Genomic DNA, 21,827 nt, shown 5'->3' on the forward strand with positions numbered 1-21,827 from the left:
ATCTCTAATTATATATACAGAGATTTTTCAATCTATTTCGTTCTTTTTCTATCCATCTATATATTAATATCTCAGTAAATCAATCACTTTATGTCATTCACTCAGTATATCACAGTTTTCATCTATATTACGATCAGTTTATTTGTCTTTTTTGTCTTTATAGGCATTCTAAAGACTGTATTTCTTTCTATCAGACAATAAATTCTGCAGATGCTATTAAAAAAGGAGAAAGCTATTTCCTCTCAATTAACCTTTGCTTGCCATTCCTTTTTGCGAAATACAAATATTTACAGACATGTCCTTAAAATTACTTCGGTGTTTTATCATAGGCACGGTAATTGTTCTTCAGCTTTTATGGGGAACTCATTTCATTACTTTAATGAAACAGCCAAAATTTTTTTAGTTTATACATTTGTGATAGTGAGTAGATGTTTAAGGAAATAATACTCCAGAGTGGAGTATTACTATCCAGTATCTTAAAGCGTACTGGATAGTAACAGAGCTCATTAGTAACAGTTTTTTCACCTTCATCTGTCAAGAAGCTAAAGCCGTCGCAGAATATCGACATTTAACCCAGGGTGCTGATCTATAAAATATATATTATTATTATATCAGTATTAGTATGCTATTAATTGTGTTGTACATTGAGTGGCCAGCACGCAATGGATTGAATTTTCTTTGCAGGAAGAGAAATATTATATGATAAGGACTGACATAGATCTCAATAAAGGAACTGTTGTAATTAGTCTAGTCAATTGGTACCAGTGAAATTCTTCCTTGTTCCAAAGGGGCAGTTATTGGTTCAATATTCTGATATGTGTGTTAAAAACATCATGGTGTTAAGCCTTCACGACAGGTAAACACGTTAAATTACTCTGTCATTTTAAAGTTAGACTATATAACTAAATAAATAATCTACACATTTTTATATAATAAAATTAAAATTCTAGATATTGGTTAATCATATTATGAAAGTAAGGTTTGATGCAGTGTTGAAATTAATTAAAACGATATCGTTTTTATTTTATATAAAATTTATTTAAGACCTTGTCAATATTATGCTCGTAGGAATCTTTAGAAATATATCATTTGTTGTATATCTCTGTTTCTTTGCATCTGTGGTCTTTCGCAAGTTCTCCAAATTCCACATTTTGTTGTCTAGTTTTTAAAAAAACAAAAATCAATATCTGCAACTGAAATTTAGTTTTTTATTTCGTAAATTTTGTTGGAATGTGCATCTGTCCAGTGCACATGCCATCGAGTGGGTCGGTGCATATTTCAAAATGTTCCACTGTGACATTGATCATAATTTATCGCCACTTGATCGTTTACACAGAAAAGGTGTTGAAAGTGAATTTATTGCCGCAAATCGCAAATGTGTTCATTTGCTGCCGCATTTTGTTGCAACTAAAAGCTGTCAGCGTCGAGCGATGCCGAAGCCGTGGCAATAACTCAACTCAACTAAATTTGTAACAGCAAAAAATATATAAAACAATTAATTAAAAATATGTTTTTTTATTAAAACTCAGGCAAGTAACAAGCTCACGTTTAACTTTTACAAAACTGCAATTAATTTTTTTTAAATTAATTAAAATGATTTAATTTAATTTATGTGTAATGTAATTTGATTAAAAAAATAAATTTTAAATAAAATTAAAAATAAAAGATTAAAAATGCTTTATCTCCATTATTTATTTATTTAAAATAATTAAATTTTTATATAGCAACTTAAGTCGAATATTTAATGGAAATTTAAAGTTCAAAACGTTTTGCTGTTAAAACAATTAAAATAATTAATTTTAATTTTTTAAGTTATTTTTTTTTTTGCTTTTGCTGGTGTTTTATTTAATTTTCTATGATGAAATTGGATTTATTTATTTATTTGTGTTTTTTTTTTCTTTTTTTGTATATTTGAAGTGTTACCTTTTGTGACATGTCGACGTAACTTTTGTTCTTTTGTTCTCTATGAATTTCGTTTAACCATTTTCATTGCGTCGGCATTAAACGTCAGTGCAAACCGTCAACATCACCGCCAACAATAACAGGAACAACACCGAAACAGGCAATTTCATTCAAGTGATGTAAACAATCTGGCAGCACAATAGAAAATTCAATTTAATTAATTATTAATGGATTTTCACGGCGCTTAAAGTCACAATAATGCCTTTGTCCTCTCTGCTTGTGTGGGAGCTTAAGTGAGAACGTATATGTATGGGTGTTCAATCAGTTCAGATTGGCAATAAAAATGAAGCTGTAGTTGGATTATTTGTGCCGTTTATGTCAAATTATTTTAACTGATTGTAAAGTGTCAGTTTGTGGAAGACAAATCCATGGGTCAATGGAGCCCTAAAGAAATAATGTCCAAAAAAGTGTTGGCCTTACTATCATGAAAAATTTTAGTTTTATAAGTATTTGAAGTATTTAGATGATTACGCTATGGGTCACTGGGCCTCTAAAGAAATATTTTTTAAAAAACCTTGCACTTACTACTATGAAAACCTCTTAGTTTGCTTAGTGTTTGAAGTATCATCACGGAAGAGGTGTGAACTTAATAATTAAAATACTTGATTTGCTAAATTCTTTAATTAATTGCTTTAATTAATACTGCTTAATTTTAATATTCCCCCAATTGAGTGCTACTTCTGAAGCACTTATTTTAAGTTATGGTTATCTGAGATAACTCACAGTACAGCCGGAAATTTATAAAAATAATAAATTTTTAACCCAAGACTTCAATAGAAGTGAAGAAAAGTCTGAAATATTTTGGGCTTTATTAATTCTTTTTTATTATCTTATTTATTTTCTTCATACACATCACAATCCTAATAATAAGGAAGGTGAGAATCGATTACACGGTTGAGAAGGATTTGTGTAATTTGATTAAAGCCAATTGTTAGAAGGAACTCTTTTACAGATATAGTCACATCGAACTGTGTAAATGGTTAGAAGGTAGTCATGTTATAATCTATAACATGACTACATGTTACATAAAATTGTGTTTATTGTTAGATATAATACACGGTACTGGTGGAGCAACAGAGAATTATGCTTATTCTTAAAATGGTCTCATATTACTGATAGCGTCACAGAGAATTGTGTGAATTCTTGTCAAGAACTTATATGACTGATACGACCACACAGAATTGTATTGATTGTTAGAAGTAAACCTGTAACACCGATAAGCCCACACATGAGAATATGACATTGATATCACTAATCACGCCACAGCCATTTATCGGAAAGAATCTTGTATTATCGTTTATAGTGGACCAAAGCTATATGACTAAAACAAACATGTGTATTGCTTTGGCTTAACAGACGAAAATAGATATTACTTATGTTCTCCATATGTTGCTCTCGATCAATTCCATTTCTAGAACAACTGGTGATAGTATTTTATTAGCTGTGTGTAACGCTTTTAGCACTTTAAAGTTTGTTCTTAACAATGAGAGTACGTAGCTTATAAGTTCTGCGTTGCTGAATTAATGGATATTATCCGAGAAAAGAAGTAACCCCATTTTTTGAACAAACATTGTAGACATTTCTGGCCTATTGTCTGTGGATATGCTAATTTTCAGTACATTATAATTATTTTATTGTTATAACTTACTAAAAATTAATTTTTCAAAATGTTTTATTTTTTTATTTATACAGCACTATGTAATTTTTATAACTTTGAAAAAATTTTAAAGCAACACCCCAATCATATTTTTCCGAAAGGTAAGCAACTTACCTCACTTACCGGCAAAGGCGGGAATACAGAGAGTTTATATTTGAATAATTTACTTATTGTATATGTGAATATTATTCATTTATTTTTAACACTTGAAATGTTTACTTTATATGCCAGAACACAGTATTCATTAGAATAAATAACAAATATCTGAACTTATTCTCACGCACTTCACTTTCGCTGAGATGACAAAATATGGCTTAATGAGTCTTACTTCCTCCTGAAATATAAATAAATAGTTTATTGGTTGCTCTACTCCAATTTCATTAAACACGGAAATAATGTAGATTGGATTTTCATTTAATCTGCTAATTTATCAGTAAATCTTGTGTAAACACAATAATTTCTCTTCAGTTTTATTGCCACAATAACTCGTTGTGTTTGTGATATTGCATTCATCAATGAAATTTCACGACTGAGTCGATTTGAGATACTCGCTTTGGGTGCGGGCGTTGCTAGGTTTCTGTGTGACGTCGAGTGCTGCAGTTTAAGCAAATCACTGTTCCATAAAGTTGCGCATCAAATTACAACAATGCAGGCCGTGCTCCCCTACTTTGGGCATACCCAGCAAGCACACTAAGCGTATTCTGCATTTTGAGATACTCCACTTGCTACCGCAGTTGCCGCTGCTTTTTTGGCCAATTAGCAGCAATTGACGTTTGTTGACGTTAAACGACGTTACCATAGCAGCGCATGCGTTACAGTTTTTATTTGTACAAGTGCTCGATTCCGCCGCTGCCGGAAGCGTAAAATTCGGTTAAAGCAACGTTCAGATATTTTTGTGTAGACAGACAGTAAGGCACATTGCGTGCATTGAGAACGAGTTGAACGGGCTGCAATCTGCGGTAAACAGCATTGTCGCATTGTAATAATTGAATTACAACAGCATTTGTGCATATTTGATAACAATTGAGAAATCTATTTGCATTTCTATTACAAAACTTTGAGATGCTTTCAGCCGGTACCGGCCGTCGCAGAGAAGACAACAGTGAATTGGCGCTCTAAAAAGTTTAAGTGCTAATCAAATTTATTAAGTCGTTTTTATTGTTATTCACATTTATGTGTCGTACTGGAGTACTCGAGACAGAAAAGTAGTTCGGTAGTTCAAAAAAACTGTGTTACGAAGTACAAATTCGCCTGCGCTAGTTTTAACCGCAGAGCAGATATGAGTTGAGAGCATGCGAAATATTATTTTAATCAGTCATTTTTCATGGCAGCTACGCGTCTCAAGCAGACTGGGAAGTTAGCATATTAATTTCATGAGACTTCTTCCTGATAAACTTTACTAAAAAAAAATTCAAAACTCTTCAAGCTGGAGTGTCGTAAGCTTACAAGTTGGCTGTTACTCCTAACAATATGCGTTCTAGGTCTATTAGGCGTTTTGGTGTGGGTCGTACTCGGCAGCGCTTCGTGTGATCGCCTCAGAGATTGTGATGCTTTCGAGTCAATCTGTGCTGTTTATGAGACGGAACATCAATTTTTTTACAGTGAATGTGACTTGGAACGAGAGAATTGTTTGACGGGGAAAAGTAAGTTTAAAATATAAATTTTTTAATATTAAATTCATTAACAAATATGCGTTAATTTTTTCCTGCAGAATGGAAGCGCGATCACTTCACTCACTGCAATGTTTATAGTTTATAAGTTTCTTAAATTAATATGTATAAAACTAATATTTTTAAAGTGCGAATATATTTTTAGAACAAAATAAATTCTGCCATTTTCAATCTATACTAGTTTAATCGTCATAAAGTTACTAAATTTAACAAAGTATTTATTGTACAATAATGTTAGCTATTTATTTATAAAATACAATTTAAACTAAAGAGAGATTGTAACACATCACAGTCAATACATATTTTACCTATGGCTAATATATATTCACTGAACTAATTTAAATTTCACACTTTATCTAGATACTTTATAAGGTAGACGTAAGTTTAAGTTGTATTTATTACGATGAGATACACTTGCCGCTGCCGTTTGCTTTGCAAGTGTTCAACACGTGTTTGTTTACTTAAACAAACACACCAAAAAATATTAAAATTAAAATAAATTGAAATAAATTAAGATATTTTTAAATAAATTCACATATAATTTAGCAAAAAATTGTATTCATTATGAAATATTTACTTATCATATGACAATAAAGTTAATGAGTCAAACAAAAATAAATAAATAAAAAACATCTTTTATAATGAAAAACATAACAACAGGTTGGAATGTCTCCGATTTCGCTGATTGTTGATTTTAACTATCCATGAGAATTATTTAACGCGAAATACTTCATTTTTTTAAGTTTCAAACTAATTTCACTTTGTATACAATACACAATTATTACATACTTATGTATGAATGTACATAACTTGTACGTATATATCTTGTAAAGATATACTAAACACTGGAAAGTACAATGAGATAGATAAATTCAACCGGTAAAAATCCAGCGTAGTTACAAGTATGGGTTACTTATATCAATCGAAGATATCAAATCTGGTATCAAAATTAAATAAAAAAACAGGAAAAAATATTAACTTTGCTTTGTTGAAGATTAGATACTTTTGTATGAATGTCTTTGAAGCACCTCTGTTTTAATAGTAATCCAACTATCCTATCATTTTATTATAATATCAAGAAAACATATTTTTAATAATTAAAAAAGAAACAAAACAGATGTTTGCTTTGATTTTGTCAGAGCTTCGATATTCTTTCTTTCAATTCTATATATAACTTAAGGTCTTCTTTATAGATAACGTATATGATACATTGTGACCGAAAAGTTTTCGGGAAATTTTAAATAAAACGCAAAATTCTTAACCTTCATCAATATTTATTTTATCTCCTTCAAAATATGCTCCATTAGAAGCGATACACAAATGCCAACGTTTCTTCCAATCATCAAAAAATTTTTTATAGGCGATTTCCGGTATGGCTTTGAGTTCCCTCTGCGAATTCTGTTTTACGTCTTCTATGGATTCAAAACGCGTTCCTCTGAGTGGTAATTTGAGGTTGGGAAACAGGAAAAAGTCACACGGTGCAAGATCAGGTGAATACGGTGGCTGTTCGATGGTATTTATTGAATGTTTGGCCTTAAAATCGTTGATAATGTTGAACAAATTGAGGTGAATCGGAACAAGCCGGGCGTTGACACGTCGCATACACAAATTGTCCACCAAAATCAAACGAGCCATCTCACGACCGATGCCTAGCTCTCGTGCTATCTCTCTAACACTCACATGAGGATTTTTGAACACGATTTCCTTTGCCTTTTCAATGTTTTCGTCGGTGGTAGAGGTCGAAGGTCGTCCAGAACGCGGCATGTCTTCGACGGTCGTACGACAGTCCTGAAAGGCTTTGTACCACTCATAAACTTGAGTTTTCGATAAAACTGATTCCCCATAAGCCTTTTGTAGCATTCGCAACGATTCTGCACACGAAATTTCGTTCGAAAAACAAAATTTGATGCAAACTCTTTGTTCAATATTTTTTTCCATTGTTTTTTTCGCAACGCACTACTGAGGTGAACTGGTTTCAACAGCTGCCGTAAACGAACTGTCCGACAGATCGCGCTCATTTTTGGCATAGTAATTAAGGACAGTGCTGCCAAACTACATAAACTTAAAATATCGAAAAATATACAGCGCGCGAATTTTAAATGAGAATTTCCGAAAACCTTTCGGTCACAATGTATGTACAATATATAATAATTTATAAAATGATTCTTACTTTTGCTCACGTATATATTTCGTTAGCTATTACAGTTGAAAGAACATTTACTGTAGATGGCAATACACATAATATAGATATAACATATAATATAAACACATAATATTAATGAATCTGTACCCTGTAATACAACTTTATCAAAATTTGAACCGTTCGATATCATTTATATGCTCCTCTATATATATGTATCTATATAAGATACCTAACTTCTAATAAAGAATCCAATACCTTAACAAATAAAAAAGTTTTTCTAAGGAAAACATGTTTCTCTCACTGCTAAGAACAGGAAACTGATATATAACCAAACAATTCGTCCGTCACTACTATATAGTTGTATAGCCTTTAGCAAAGCTTCAAACACTACTATTCGCTAGAAATTGCACAAAGCCAAGCTCTGAGAAGACTTTTCAAAGTACCATGGTACACTAGGACGAATGACATCCTCTGGGACTTCAAGACTGATCCCATCAAAAAACATATAAAGGACAGAGCCCTGAAATTATTTGCGAAAACTGACAGATTTACCAACACCGCGTTATAAAATCTCAGAATGGTTACAAGCTCCTCGGGAAGATATGCAGATCTGAGGTCAATTATTGCTTATGGTGATGAAGTGATAAACAATAATCCAGTGAAGGCATAAAGAGGGGCTTTAAAAATACCTCGTGTTAAGAAAAAGTAAAAGTGCTTAAGTGCGCTGGCTCAATTAGTTTCAACATAATAATGTTCCTCAGTCAAGGTTTTCTAAGCGGGCTAAAACTTAATCCAAATTGATCAACCAACTTTTTAATACACAGAGTGCATTTTATTAATTAAATTTATTAATTAACTTATTATTCAAGCTTCAAATTTAAAATGCATCCATTAAGAATTCAAAAAGATAATCTAACAAAAATGTATCTGAGAGAATACAATACATAGCAGCTATATCTACATCTAAACCGACATGAAAAAAATCTTGTAACATATACGTTGTTGTCTAAATAAATGTATGTCCTGCACTGGAATTCAGAAATATATAGGAATCTATTTAATATATATATTTAACTAATATATTCAAATATATCTCTATTAAAAACAAAGAAAACTCATACCCGATTATACAGTTTATATGAAAGATACAGGATATGGTGGTCCGATTTCGAAAAATAGGATTAACTGATTAAAGACCACTACCGAAAAGTATTTGTGCAAAGTTGCATTCCAATAGAACTGAAACAGATCGACGGACAAATGGACTGTGTTTAATTTATTTTTTTTTTTGAAATCCATTTATTTTATTACAATCTGTCAGGTATGAATGACAATAAGTAATATATATAATTATAAATCGTAATAATAATTATTACGATCTAAGAAAAGAAAGACACATATGGACTATGCCCAGTGACTTATCCATATATATTTAATCTATGTTAAATGAGCTATGTTAAATGAACTTAACTTCTTGAGCTGATCCAGACGATGTATACCTTATAGGGGGATACGATCTTTCTATTGCTTTAGGAATCTTTTTTAAGAGTTCAATTATTTTTTTTTTTAATAAAATTTTTAAATCATTAATGTAATACGTATACGCGTTAGTGTAGTCTACCATATATTCACACATTTACATATACATATATACACTAATATACGCTATTCATCTTAAAGTATATAACAATGATTTCTGGCAACAAATTTTCATACTTCTACTTAATATAATAATTTTAATTGAAATAATTTAACTTTGATTAAAGTACGTTTTATTCAAATATTGTCTCAGTAATATAAGTAAAAAAAAAAAGAATACTTCTCCTCCAGAGAAAATACATGTACATTATATTATTGACAACTTATTTGTCTAATTATATTAAATTAATTTCAACCAACACATTCGAATAAATTGTCTTATATAGTTTTTTTTGAACGAAATTTAATTTTATGCTTCAAAATAGCACTTTTTATTTTTAAAATTTAATTAAATATTATAGTCAAATGCATACTAATAAAGTAGATCTTAGTTATATCCTTAATTTAAAAAAAAGGCTCTAACGCCATTGGAACAAGTCAACCATCTTATACCGAGACAAGAGAGTTAAAGGATCGGCTCGTGCAGCCCCAATCGCAAAATGTGTAGAACACTATATAGATTTTAAAAAATTATGTATTTAATTATAACTTTATCATGAATAATTATTATGAAAATTATCTATAATGTGTATTAATTATTATTTTTATTATATTTGTAGGTTTTATTTCTGCAAACTACAGATGTATTGTGTTATTACATTGCATTATTATTATTGTATTTCTCAAAAACGTTTCTCTCTTTTAATTTGAGACAAACTCTAGAATTAGAATTATATATCATCTCAACATTTGTAGGCATCTGGCCATGTTCCACTTAAAGGAAATCCAATTTTCTCATTGAGATACCCCGCAGAGATATTAGTGTTATGTTAGATTTGCTTATAGGTCATTTCAAATTAGGTAACCATGCTAGAAAATTCAATCTCCACTTTAATCATAGTTGTCGCAGCATTGGGGAAGACGATGAGAGTGCCCCTCATCTACATTGTCTTTGCACAGTTTATGCACGGCGGCGACTTAACACTTTTGGGGCACCCTTCCCTACGGATCTTGATCAATTATATGACCTTCATCTAAACAGCATTCTAAGCTTCGCAAAAGATTCTAGGTGGTTTTAACACTCTGAGTTTCTTCTGTATACGATACCAATAAGCCTAAGTGGTTTTACTAAGTCTCACCGGTATAACCTAACCATAAAATATCATAAAACTCGGTTCTTCTTTTCGTCTATATTATACTCTAAAGATAATCACTTAATCAAGTGTAATTTAAATACATTCTGTTAAAAATCAGTTAAAATAGCTGTTAAGAACTGAAATTTTTCTACTCCTGTTATCTTTACTCATAACTTATAAATAGCCTTTTATTTCCAATTATTTGAGAGAAATCGATGCGTGCTATTATATTTTATGGCCACTGATTGGAGTGTTCGATTTAATATATAATAAATATATTTCATTTATTAACTCATATAATGTATAATAAACGCATAAACACTTTCTTAGCATATTTTTTAAATAAAAATTTAATAAGTTTTAAAGTGTTTAATATTTTCATTGCCAACTTTTTATTACGAAATAAAGGATATATGTATTAAACTCTCGTATAATGGTTAGTAATAAAAATAAAAATAAAAATAAAATCGAATGAAATATGAAACTGCATAACAACTAAAACAAACACTAAACAAAAATGTACAATATCAGAAATTCATTAAATGGTAATAATTTTCAAATAGCAATAATTTAAATTTCCTCCAACACAGTCAATGATACGGATAAAAGCCAGTCCAGTTATATAGCAAAGGACAGAACTACTTGCCATACTACACCACACCTAACTAATACGAACCACGACAATGGATAAACAAAACTGGCTTCATAGTTAGTTCTGATTTTGGTTCATATACTGACACTGGCACTGGCATTGGCATTGGCACAGAGACCAGCAATGGTTCTTATGCATTCCTTGTTGTCGGTGTTGGCCACAACACCACAGGTGATCACTGCAACAAAGCAACAATATTGAAGAAGCAATAAACTTGTAACGCAACATGGAGTGCAAATTATCTTCGCATATGGCAAATATTAGCAACTCTGATTGCCAAATTGAAATTCTGAAATGAGAAGACAAAGACTTCAAGGAAAAAAAGCATATAAATACGCTGAGGCATAACATGCTTTGGGCGCAACGTGGCATGCAACACATATACCGCCTTCGATACTAATATCAGGTACAATAGCAACAACAATAAACAGAACAGCATAACCGACGTCACCGTCACAGTCACAGTCACCGTTGCCGTTGCCATTGCCATTGCCGTTGCCGTCGTCATCAACGTCCTAGACATCAACGATATTAGTTTTTACTAAACGAAAGGCATTGGAAGCATTTGGGGGAAAAAAAATTTAATGAAATGAAATTTTCGCGATCACCTGTCAATGTTACCCGCTGCGATCTTAAATATGAATTTTTTGACTGTTGTTGTTGTTATTGTTGTTGTTGGTATTGGTGTTGTTGCGTCGCGGCCAGTTGCACCTTCAGTTCTGTTTCCAGTTTAAAATTTGTAATCTGAGCTCAATGGGAAGAAAAATAATTTTTACTTTAGTTTCCTTGTTTTAAATGTTGTTGTTGTTGTTGTTGTTTTAATGTTGCTTATGCAGTTGCAATTGTTGCTTCTCAAGAGTCCGGGAATTTTTAATCTGCAGATACATATTATGCATATGAAGAAATCATTTCTGAAATTTATTGCACTACATTTTTCACTTAAACACAAAAAAAAGATACTTACACTCAATTGATTCCAATTTTTTTATTGTTTGTATGGCGGCAAGTTTGATAATTTAACTGAAATATGTTTATGAAGATTATACTGTGAATGATATTTTGAATGAAGGCAGGTAAACAAAACAAATTCTGTAAAAATTTGTTCAGAGTGTATATTGATTGAAAATATTTACTTGACAAATTCATGTTAGAAACATACAGTCGTTTCCGAAAGGATTAAGATCTGTGAATGGGACTAAATTACAATCTTTGTCATTTATAAAGAACTGAACCAAGAATGCAAGAATTTTTACTCTAAACCTATTGCTGGCTTAGAGATCTGCAATAGAACAAATCGCATGACCATGAAATTTCAATACATTAGAAAATTCGAAGTCCACATTTACGATCATATGAAATGAAATAATGGTTCTGATGTAGGAACAATAGCATTTTATCGTAAAACTTTAACAGTTTTAAAACAGTTTTTAACAGTTTTTAACAGTTAAAAAATTAGTTGGAACAAGGTTTTGCGGTGCTAAGACCATAATCTTACAGGTGCTGGAACTATGGCTCACCGTTTTTCTAGTGTAAGTTCACACTATTGAGGTTTGTGGAGGTGTGAACATCACCAAAACGTTAAAAAGCGCCCATATATCTACAGCTACAGGAATAATAGAGTAGCAATTGAAATATTGTTCTCTTGAAAGTGCTCTTTGAGAATTTTTGTGGACTATTATGATATGGTGGTGCAACTGCTAAGTAAAAATAGACCAGTGCTTTGTTGCCTTGCCATATATCTTTGAGAATTTTGGTGCAACATGCTTCTACAACTGTTAAACATAGGTCGTAAGTGCCTTTCTGAGTGTTCATTCACATAAAAATCAATGACGAAGGACTGTTTAGCATAGGCGAGATACAATTGTGTAAACAATTATAATTGTGTGCGAGTCACAGGAGCAGAACTCCGTTGCTACACTGCTTGTTAGCCAGAAATGATTATTTATTAGGATGATTAATTTTTTTTTTTGTAACAAATATTTACAAATTAGTGTAGATGTAGTGTAAATATTAACAAAAACAAATGAAAAGACAACAACAAAATTTTTAGTTAATTTATTGAACTTCAATAAATTAACTAAAATTTTTGTTTTTGTCTTTTCATTTCTATTTGAACCCTTCTAACTTTTAAGGAGTTTTTTTCGTCATTAAACGTGCCAAAAAAAAAAAAATTAACAATAACAAATACAGTCTTAAATTTAATGGAAAAAGATATCTGCTACGATATTAAAAAGCTCGTACAACTAACTTAAACAATGACCGCCGACAACGAATAGCAGCAAATATACTCCTCATATAATAAATTATTTTATAATATTATCTTATATAAAACATATATTTTATAATATTTTCGACAGTATTATTCGCCTCTATATCTACATAATAATTACTGAGGCATAATGAAAACATTTTCCTCCTGCTGTCAAAGAGTAGCCTCTGCGGATGCAATCATTTATATTTAAGCTGCTGTTCTTCTTCTAAGTCAAGAATTAGTTCGGTTCATCCTTATTCACCCACATTTGAAATGCAATTTTGTGGCACGCACAATCGATATTAAAGGAAAGTCAAATCTTTCGATTGTGGGGAAGGCGAAGTATCCTAAAGCGGCGATTACGGATTTAAACTGTTGCCAATGCTGCCTGCAACTCGTTTCTTATCAATTTTACGGTTGCAATTTTGTTAGTGATATCGTTTGGTCATTTTTGTAGTCATGTACCAGTTTGGCACTGCAACTTTGTCTCGACCACGTTCAAGTTCACATTGATTTACGATGTGCCGCACCGTAGAATCTCCGTCCCATTCAAAATTCCTTTATTTTGTTGGCCTTAAATGTGCGTGTGCGACACTTTATGAGCTGCAAAATGCAAAACGCCAAGGCAGGAATAATAACAAAAACAATAAAAAAATAGGGAGAAAAAAAATTATCATAAAAAGCGATACATAAATTTAAGCGAAAACTGGTCAATAACTTTAATCCTGGCTTAAAGTCAATGTTGTGGTGATATTTGCAGCCTCTTCCCTCATACAGGCCAGTCCACCGTAGTTGGCCACTCGTTCGGCCGGTGGATACCGATGCGCGATAATATTATTTGCAATAATGAGACTAAGATAATATAAAATTGCAGCTTAAGAGATTAAATGCCTCTGATATCGATGTGGCGGCAGTCTTGTTAAAATATTTTAGCCTTCAATTAAGTATAAAGATGCGATTTCGAACTTTTATTGAGCAATTATTTTAGTTTAAATAATTAATTAAAAATGAATTTACCACATATACATACATATATATATAATAATATATATACAACTAATTACTTAATATAAAAAATTCAATTATTTTAATGAAATTAAAGAAGCGTAGTAATTATAATACTATTATCTTTCGTTTTTATTTCATTATTATTACTATTTTTATATTAATTTGTGATTGCATATGAATTGTAGGAAATAAAAAGTTGAGCCAATTCTCGAAATTACTGCTTGTACTTACTACCTACTGGTTTGCTAATTATTATAAATAAGTCATTAAAGGTATTTCTATTCCACCAGTAAGATATAGTAGGATTATTTATTATGTGATTATTATTCTTCATGTTATAAAAGTTGAATTCAACTTTTGTAAAACATTTTAGGAGGATTTATAACTGCGATATCTGACCCTATCAAATGGTTTTATTTTTACAAGATCAATTTGTCTAGCGGAGGTTGACCCTATGATTTTGGCAAAATTAATAACTTAGATTTTCTTCTTTTTATTTATATATCCTATCTTAGTTTAGGCAAGTTCTATCTTTTACATAGCAATCTTTAATAAAGAAACTGCTATCGCAGACATACAAATATGAGTATTAGAATTTTTATTTTTAGGATATCTAGGGACTGCCAATGGGACTACAATGCAATACTGGGTAACACAATGAATATCAAACCCAATTCTTTAGGGGGTTAAGATTAAAATGAGACTACAATCGTATATATTACAATATATAAAAAAAATAATATATAAAAATATAAAGCATAAATATAAAATTATAGAATCACTTAGTCTGAATGTCTAATACTTATCAATTATCCTACAATAATCCAATTGTAATAAATAGTATTGCAGTGTTTCTTGTATTGTTAATTGTATTGTTTATTGTAATAATTACCAATGAGTTCATAGATTGTTGACATTACAATAGTCATTGTACTGGTACTACAATCGTTCATATTACAACGAAGACTAAAATAGAAATGTTTACAACATTAATGCTGGTATAAAATCTTAGAAATAAATAACGCTGAAAATAGCACAACTGATAAGTAACATGTGTAGATTAGAACACTCATTCTATTAAGATTATAATTGTAGATATTCCGAACAAATTCTACAATTTAAATATTGAGGATATTAAAGTTGGAATGCCCACTATACATATCACAACAAACTCTACAAGTGAATCCTTAAGATATTGAGGTAAGAATTGAAAATATATTTCAGTATATTTACACATACAGGATCATATCATCTCTCTATTGATTTGAGTTATTCATTGCTTCAAAAAATGGAAGAATCACATATTTGTTTCTTTCTATTGATTGGAGCTTTTTCTATTAATTTGAATTCGTTAATTGCTTTCCATAATAGAAGGATATTTTTCTACCTTTGTTTTTATTGATTTGAATTCTTTCCATAGACTGGAGTTCTTTCTATTGCTTTGGGTTCTTTCTATCAATTTGAGTTCTTTCTATTGATTTGAAGTCTCAATTGCTTTACACAATAGGAGGATCATTTATTATTTCTTTCTACTGTTTTGAGTTCTTTCTATTGATTTGAGTTCTTTCTGTCGATTTGAGTTTTTTCTATTCATTTGAATTCTAAATTGCTTCACAAAATAGGAGGATCATTTATTATTTCTTTCTACAGATTTGAATTATTTCCATAGACTGGAGTTCTTTCAATCGATTTGAGTTCTTTCCATTAATTTGGAACTCTCCATGCCTTCTGTAAAGAGAATTCTAAATTGCTTCACAATTTAGGAGGATCATTTATTATTTCTTTTTACTGATTTTTCTACTGATTTGAGTTTTTTCTTTCGATTTAAGTTCTTTCTATTGATTTGAATTCTCAATTGTTTCATAAAATAGTAAAATTATTTATTATTTCTTTCTATCGATTTGTGTTCTTCAATTTCTTCACAAGCTAGAAATAATATATAGAGTAAGTTTTAATTTTAGTTATCAATGTATTTTTGACTTTACTGATCATTTAATTTCTCTGTTGATTTTAGGTCTATAAAATGAATTATATATCAGCTTGCGGTAAGTCATATTTTTTTTTGTATGTTTATGATATAAGTAACATTTTTATATTTTTTTTTTAATATAATCTCTATTATCTATAATATCTATATAATATCTATTAAACATTCACATTTTTAATTAAATTTTATAAAAACATACAAAATAAAAATTTCGCATCAGATGCTCTCATTTTTATAGTTTTTTTGAACTAACGACGGCAGATCTTTTTATAGATTTTGGCAAGAAATCGAATTCTCAATTTTTTTAAATACTAATTAACAATTAAATTCCTATAGTATATCGCAATTGAGCAGAGTTAAGGTAGGGTTCAATGACAAACTGAAAAATATTTAAATTTAACTTTAGAAATGTTTATTATTCATTCTCGGCATGCAGTGAGACATCATTAAAGTGAAATACCTTCTCATATTCAATAATTTCCGATCGTTATGGATATTTTCTCTTTTTTTTTTGATTTTATGAATTTAATGTGCAATAAAAGTGCTCAAGTTTAATTTCCAGAAATTCCCTACTGCGTATAAATACATACTATCGTATAAGTCACAGAAACTGCAATGAAAGAAAAAAAATATAGGAATAGTATTGCTAATAATACGGCGCTTATCCTGCGATCCTGCTGCTAACACTGTTAAGGCGAAAGACAAAAAGAGTTGTAAAGTTAGTCACTGAGCTAAGATGTACAGCGTTGCCATAAAAATGTTTACAAAATATTGCCTTCAATAAGAAAAGTTGCTGACAAAGTCGCTGTAGAAACAACAGCAACAACAAATGTTGCTGAGTTCAGTTGTTGCTTTATGCTGCTGCGGCAGATGCGGTACAAAAACTTATACTTTCCGCTGCTGCGTTACTTAAGCCTTTTTGCAGTCCGATATCTTCTTTTTGTTGCCGGCCGATTTTATTATACGAAGATATTGATATTGTTGTTATTGTAGTTGTTGTTGTTTTTGGAAATTGTTGTTGGGTTTTAGTTTGTTGTAAAGGTAGTAGAAAAATTTCATATTGTAAATTAATTTTTACGATTGCAGTTGAGCAAAAACAACAACGTCAGAGCAAATAAATACAACAAACTTACTTCAGCTAAGCAAGAACCTTTGAAAGTTTATTTTATTTGTTTTCGATATTCAAACAAACGAACCTAAATTGGGAAATAAAATTGAAACAACTCCAGGCAAATTATAAAAAAATGAAAATAAATTCAAATCTGAGTACAAATTTACACAGCGCAACATGTTCCCAGCAACAGCCACAGTTCAGATACATAACTACGCTTGCAGTTATGGAGGCACATATGCATATACACAACAGTTCAATGGATTGGATTGAATGTTATTGAGTATAGGTATATTGGATCGGGTGTATGTGTTCTCATCCATTGGGATGAGAGGTTTGCTTAACACAAGAATTTGGTATTGAAATTGAATTTTTGTGTGTCCAAGTTGGCGTTTATTTTATTATTTTTAGTGCGGTACCTCGCTCGCTTGCATCCTTGCTGCGAAGTCATTCGATTTGTAATTATAGCAAATGATATAAAGTATCTGTTTTATGTTGCGACGATGTTATAAATTATTTTATAGGCCGTAGTTAGATTTCAGTTCAGTTTTTTATTAATTTACTTATTTCCTGCTCCTTTTCGTAAAGAAATTTATGCCCGCAATTTATGTTTCGTTTATGTGGTCTGTAAAATGCGAAGGAGTTTCATTGTCTGTCCGGTTTAGCAGCGCAAAGTGCGGGGCAAGGCGGAAAGGCGGTAATGAAAGTGCCTTGTAAGTATTGAAGTCGGTCTTAAAGCTTAAAGCGGTTACTTAACAATGGCTTTGAGATGTTTGTCAGTTGTCAGCAAATGTCATTTTAATTGCTGTATTCGGCACAGGAATTTATTGACGGTTGAAGTTTACACAACATAAAAATACTAATATGTAGCGAAAGGGTAAAGAGAAAATTAAAATAAAAAATACCGACATAAAACGTGCGGAAAATCTCGATTTCATGTAGAAAATTTTATTTAAGTATTTTTAAATCCTTCGAGTGAAGGAAAACGTAGAAGAGAAAAATGAAATACAAGACTGAATTCCATTTAAAAGCTACACTTTGTTTTATGGATTAACGCGCCCGACACGTACAGTGGAACAAAAACAGAAATGAATTATTTAGAAACTAATATTTCAATTTAAATATAACGAAAAGAAAAAATGAAAAAGAGAACTATAAAGATTTACTTCGCGAATAACCATAATCACAAACATAAAACACAAGATATACAAACTATATAAGTGTAGAGAAAAAACTCAAACCCATAGGATTGCTAACCTTAGAGTCCAGTTTTACAAAGCACACCAAACGAACCCCAACTCTAAGAGCAAAATATATTGTGAATACTTTTCCGATATTAACTATTTACAGTGTTTGCAATGCTAAGATATAAGTGGAGATTTTAATCATAAAAAATAATATCATGTGTATAATAATAACAAAACTACATAATAATAATAGTAATAATACTATGAAAGAATATTATAAAAGAATATTTTTTTTAGTTATATGCACTGAAGATGATGTACAAAATAGACCAAAGTATCTGTGTTATAAATATTTATTAAAAATATAAATATAATAAAAAATTTTCATACAAAATGGATGACAAACTCCCAAAAAAGAGGCGCGGTTTCAATAATGAAAGGACTAGAACCTTTCTGCGGTCTGAGGCAAAGGAACTCTATTCTTTTTTATGAACGACGCAGAGAAAAAAGAAGGAGAACTCTATTGAGAAAAACTACAAAGACTTACACAAATTAAAATGCTTTTAGTGACTTATAACCAAAAACGTTTCAGGGATAGCATACAACAAACAAAGAATAGAACAAACAATGAATAACCTAAGAGTTGTTACGGGATTTCTAATCAGTCATTGCAGATTGAATAATGTTCTAACAATGTTAGGAATCTAAACCAATTTAGACTGCAGATACTGTAGAAAAAAGAACGTAACTAAATACTACTTTCTAGCGGAGTGTGCGGCACTGATGCACAAGTGGAAGAAATACCTAGGTGTGTATTTCATGCAACATAAGGATTGAAGACTAGGAAAGATAGGCCCTATACTGTATTTCGTTAAAACAATCGGCATTGGAGAAGTATTCCAGTTCGACTAAGGAGCACAATAGATCTTTTAGGTCACAGTATGCTATCCTTTTTTCATAATAATAATAATACAATTTAATAAGAGATTTTTTTATAATTTTTAAGTGTTAAATAAAAACTAAAACAATAATAAACTAATGATAAAAAATTATAAAATTATATAAAAGATATTAAAAGCGATAACTGGAGAAAGAAAGCGTGAGGTAGACGGTGCCTACGGTGTAGTAATCAATTTAATTGAAGACTGACCAGATTTGAAGACTGAGATTGAAGAACGCACGGCGGAGGCGTCGAGAGAGACATGGTACAACACTTTTGAAATAATTTTTAAAATGATCAAAATTTATTTTACTGTATTCATCTCAACTAATTTTACAAAAGTCCGAATACATAAGGTTGTGTATAAGAGATACAAACCCATAATATTACATAGAAATTAAATTTACTAGAAATGAAAATTTTTTTTACTAAACATCTATTTACTACGGAAATAACAATTGGTTATACTGTGACTCGATTTTATCCCAATATCACAATATCTTCTTCATAATTCTGAACTCAAGAGCTTCTTCTCGTGTATTAAGTTACTTATCAACATTCTTATTTGTTTATATTTTCAATTCGCAATTTAATGCATATTTTTTCTCAGGCTTGGTTTTCAAAAGTCTTTCTGAACTGTCAAAGTTGTCAACAGTTTTGACAAAACCCCAAAGAGCAGCAGGCACTGTTTGCGGCATCGATTGCAACAATTGCAACATTTCAGATGAAAAAAAAAAAATGTTGATGCCAACAAGCGCAACAATTGCAAGTGTTTTATGGTCGCGGCTTCTGCAGATTCTGTTTAGATTTTCTGAACTTCTACTTTTTCATCGTAGATACTTTCGCAAAGCTTGTGACCAAAATTATGTGCCACTACCGATACTAACAATTGAAACATAAGAAAAAATTATTGCCTTTTTTTACGTTTATGAAAATGTATATTTCTTTATTATGGAATTCTAAGATAAACGTTCGCAACTCACTCCCTGGGGAAGACTAACTACTTTTTTAGTACTGGATTGGTTACTAGTTAAAAAAAAATTCTACCTCATAGCCGTGACATTACAATTGTCATTCCTTTCCTTATAAAAGTTTTGCGTTCCTCTTAAGCGATTGCGAAATTTTAATCAGATCTTCCTTATGAAAAATTTAATAAGCGAAAGGTGATGGTGAAAAGAAATTGGGTAGTAATAATTTTATTTCATAAATTGCTTTATAATTAGATTTCGGATAATTATTTAAGTAGATTTTTTTAACCAAACAAGGTGTATAGAAGATTTTTTTTTATCTTACATATTACTTTTTAGAAAATGTTTTCTGGGAATATCGAATGTCTGGGAATTGTCCTCTTCACAATCACGACAGATATGATGGAAAGGTAGATTTAATATTATCATATGTTTTCTTAATCTGCAATTACCTGAATAAACCTACCACAAGACTGATATCTCTACCGGTATCCCCTCTTTAACAATACAATAAACATACAACCCACTACAAGGCACGTACTAAAAACAAATATTGCCCAGTCTATCCGCCAGGTTAGTACAGCCGGGGGACTACAACTCTTTCCATATAATAAAACTCTGAACAGCAGTTTTTTATTTCTTCAGTTCTAATTTTTAATCCCTGAAAAATATAAACTATAAATATTTGTATAACAAATGATGAACTGGCTATAAGTTAACCTATTTTTAACTTCAATATTTTTACTCAGTATTTACAAACCAATTATATATATTACAATTACATAAATAAGATTTTAAAAATTATCTAAAGGTTCTTTAATAAACTTAAAATCCCTTTAATTTCATTAAATTGGAAAAAGAAAATCTGTGATATCTGCAACTTTTCCAATTATAATTTGGAAAATTGTCATCACTGCCACACAAGATAATTTCACTTCTGACAATAAAGTCTTTTTTGTTCGATTTTTGGATTTCTTCTTTTTAAGCTTAAAAACATCATTTGTGGCATATTGTTAACCACATAACGAACGCACTGTTGGCAAAAACCGATTGAAAGATTTTCATACTTCCTTTTCATTATCCTTTTCGAACGAACAATACCAAGTATCGAGCACATCGAGCAGATACACAATTTGTCCGTATTTGCCAATCCTGCCGCACTTAACTTTGGGTGTTCGGTGTTAAGCTTTGTTGCAACTTCAGTTTCCTGTTGGTTAGTTAGCTGCTGTGCTCGTTACCACCAAGGACCATTGGACCGAGCCAGTTGATGTTGGAAATATTTTGCATCTCACCAACATTTTCTTTATTGAGCATAAAATATTTGTAACTCATCGTTCTCGGCTTCATACACTTTACAGTTCGCAATAAAAATGAAAATGAAAATAAAAATAAAAATAAAAATAATTTAATTTGTAATTCGTTTGCTTGTTAAGTAACTGAATTTTGATTTTATTTAGTATCCACAATCGAATTATTGAAAAAGGATGTGCTTTGTTGAAATTTGACTTGGATTTTCT

The 21,827-nt window shown here is 30.7% G+C and overlaps 1 protein-coding gene and 1 long non-coding RNA gene across 2 annotated transcripts; one reads left to right on the plus strand and one right to left on the minus strand.

The window, feature by feature from the left end:
- Nucleotides 1–1,052: 1,052 nt before the first annotated feature.
- LOC119670398 lies at nucleotides 1,053–4,453 on the minus strand. The gene is made up of 3 exons (XR_005251709.1): nucleotides 3,839–4,453; nucleotides 1,924–2,090; nucleotides 1,053–1,461 (listed from the first exon to the last, which is right to left on the minus strand). It is a non-coding gene; the product is annotated as an uncharacterized LOC119670398 (long non-coding RNA).
- Nucleotides 4,454–5,015: 562 nt separating this feature from the next.
- LOC119666793 lies at nucleotides 5,016–5,895 on the plus strand (the record flags this gene model as incomplete). Its single annotated transcript, XM_038076072.1, has 2 exons — nucleotides 5,016–5,262; nucleotides 5,331–5,895. Coding segments are annotated over 2 exons (294 nt in total), but the record flags the coding sequence as incomplete, so codon positions are not given.
- Between the last annotated feature and the right edge of the window lie 15,932 nt (nucleotides 5,896–21,827).

The sequence above is a fragment of the Teleopsis dalmanni genome, chromosome 1 (genome assembly GCF_002237135.1).
Source record: "Teleopsis dalmanni isolate 2A chromosome 1, ASM223713v2, whole genome shotgun sequence".
NCBI classification, from domain to species: Eukaryota; Metazoa; Arthropoda; class Insecta; order Diptera; family Diopsidae; genus Teleopsis; species Teleopsis dalmanni.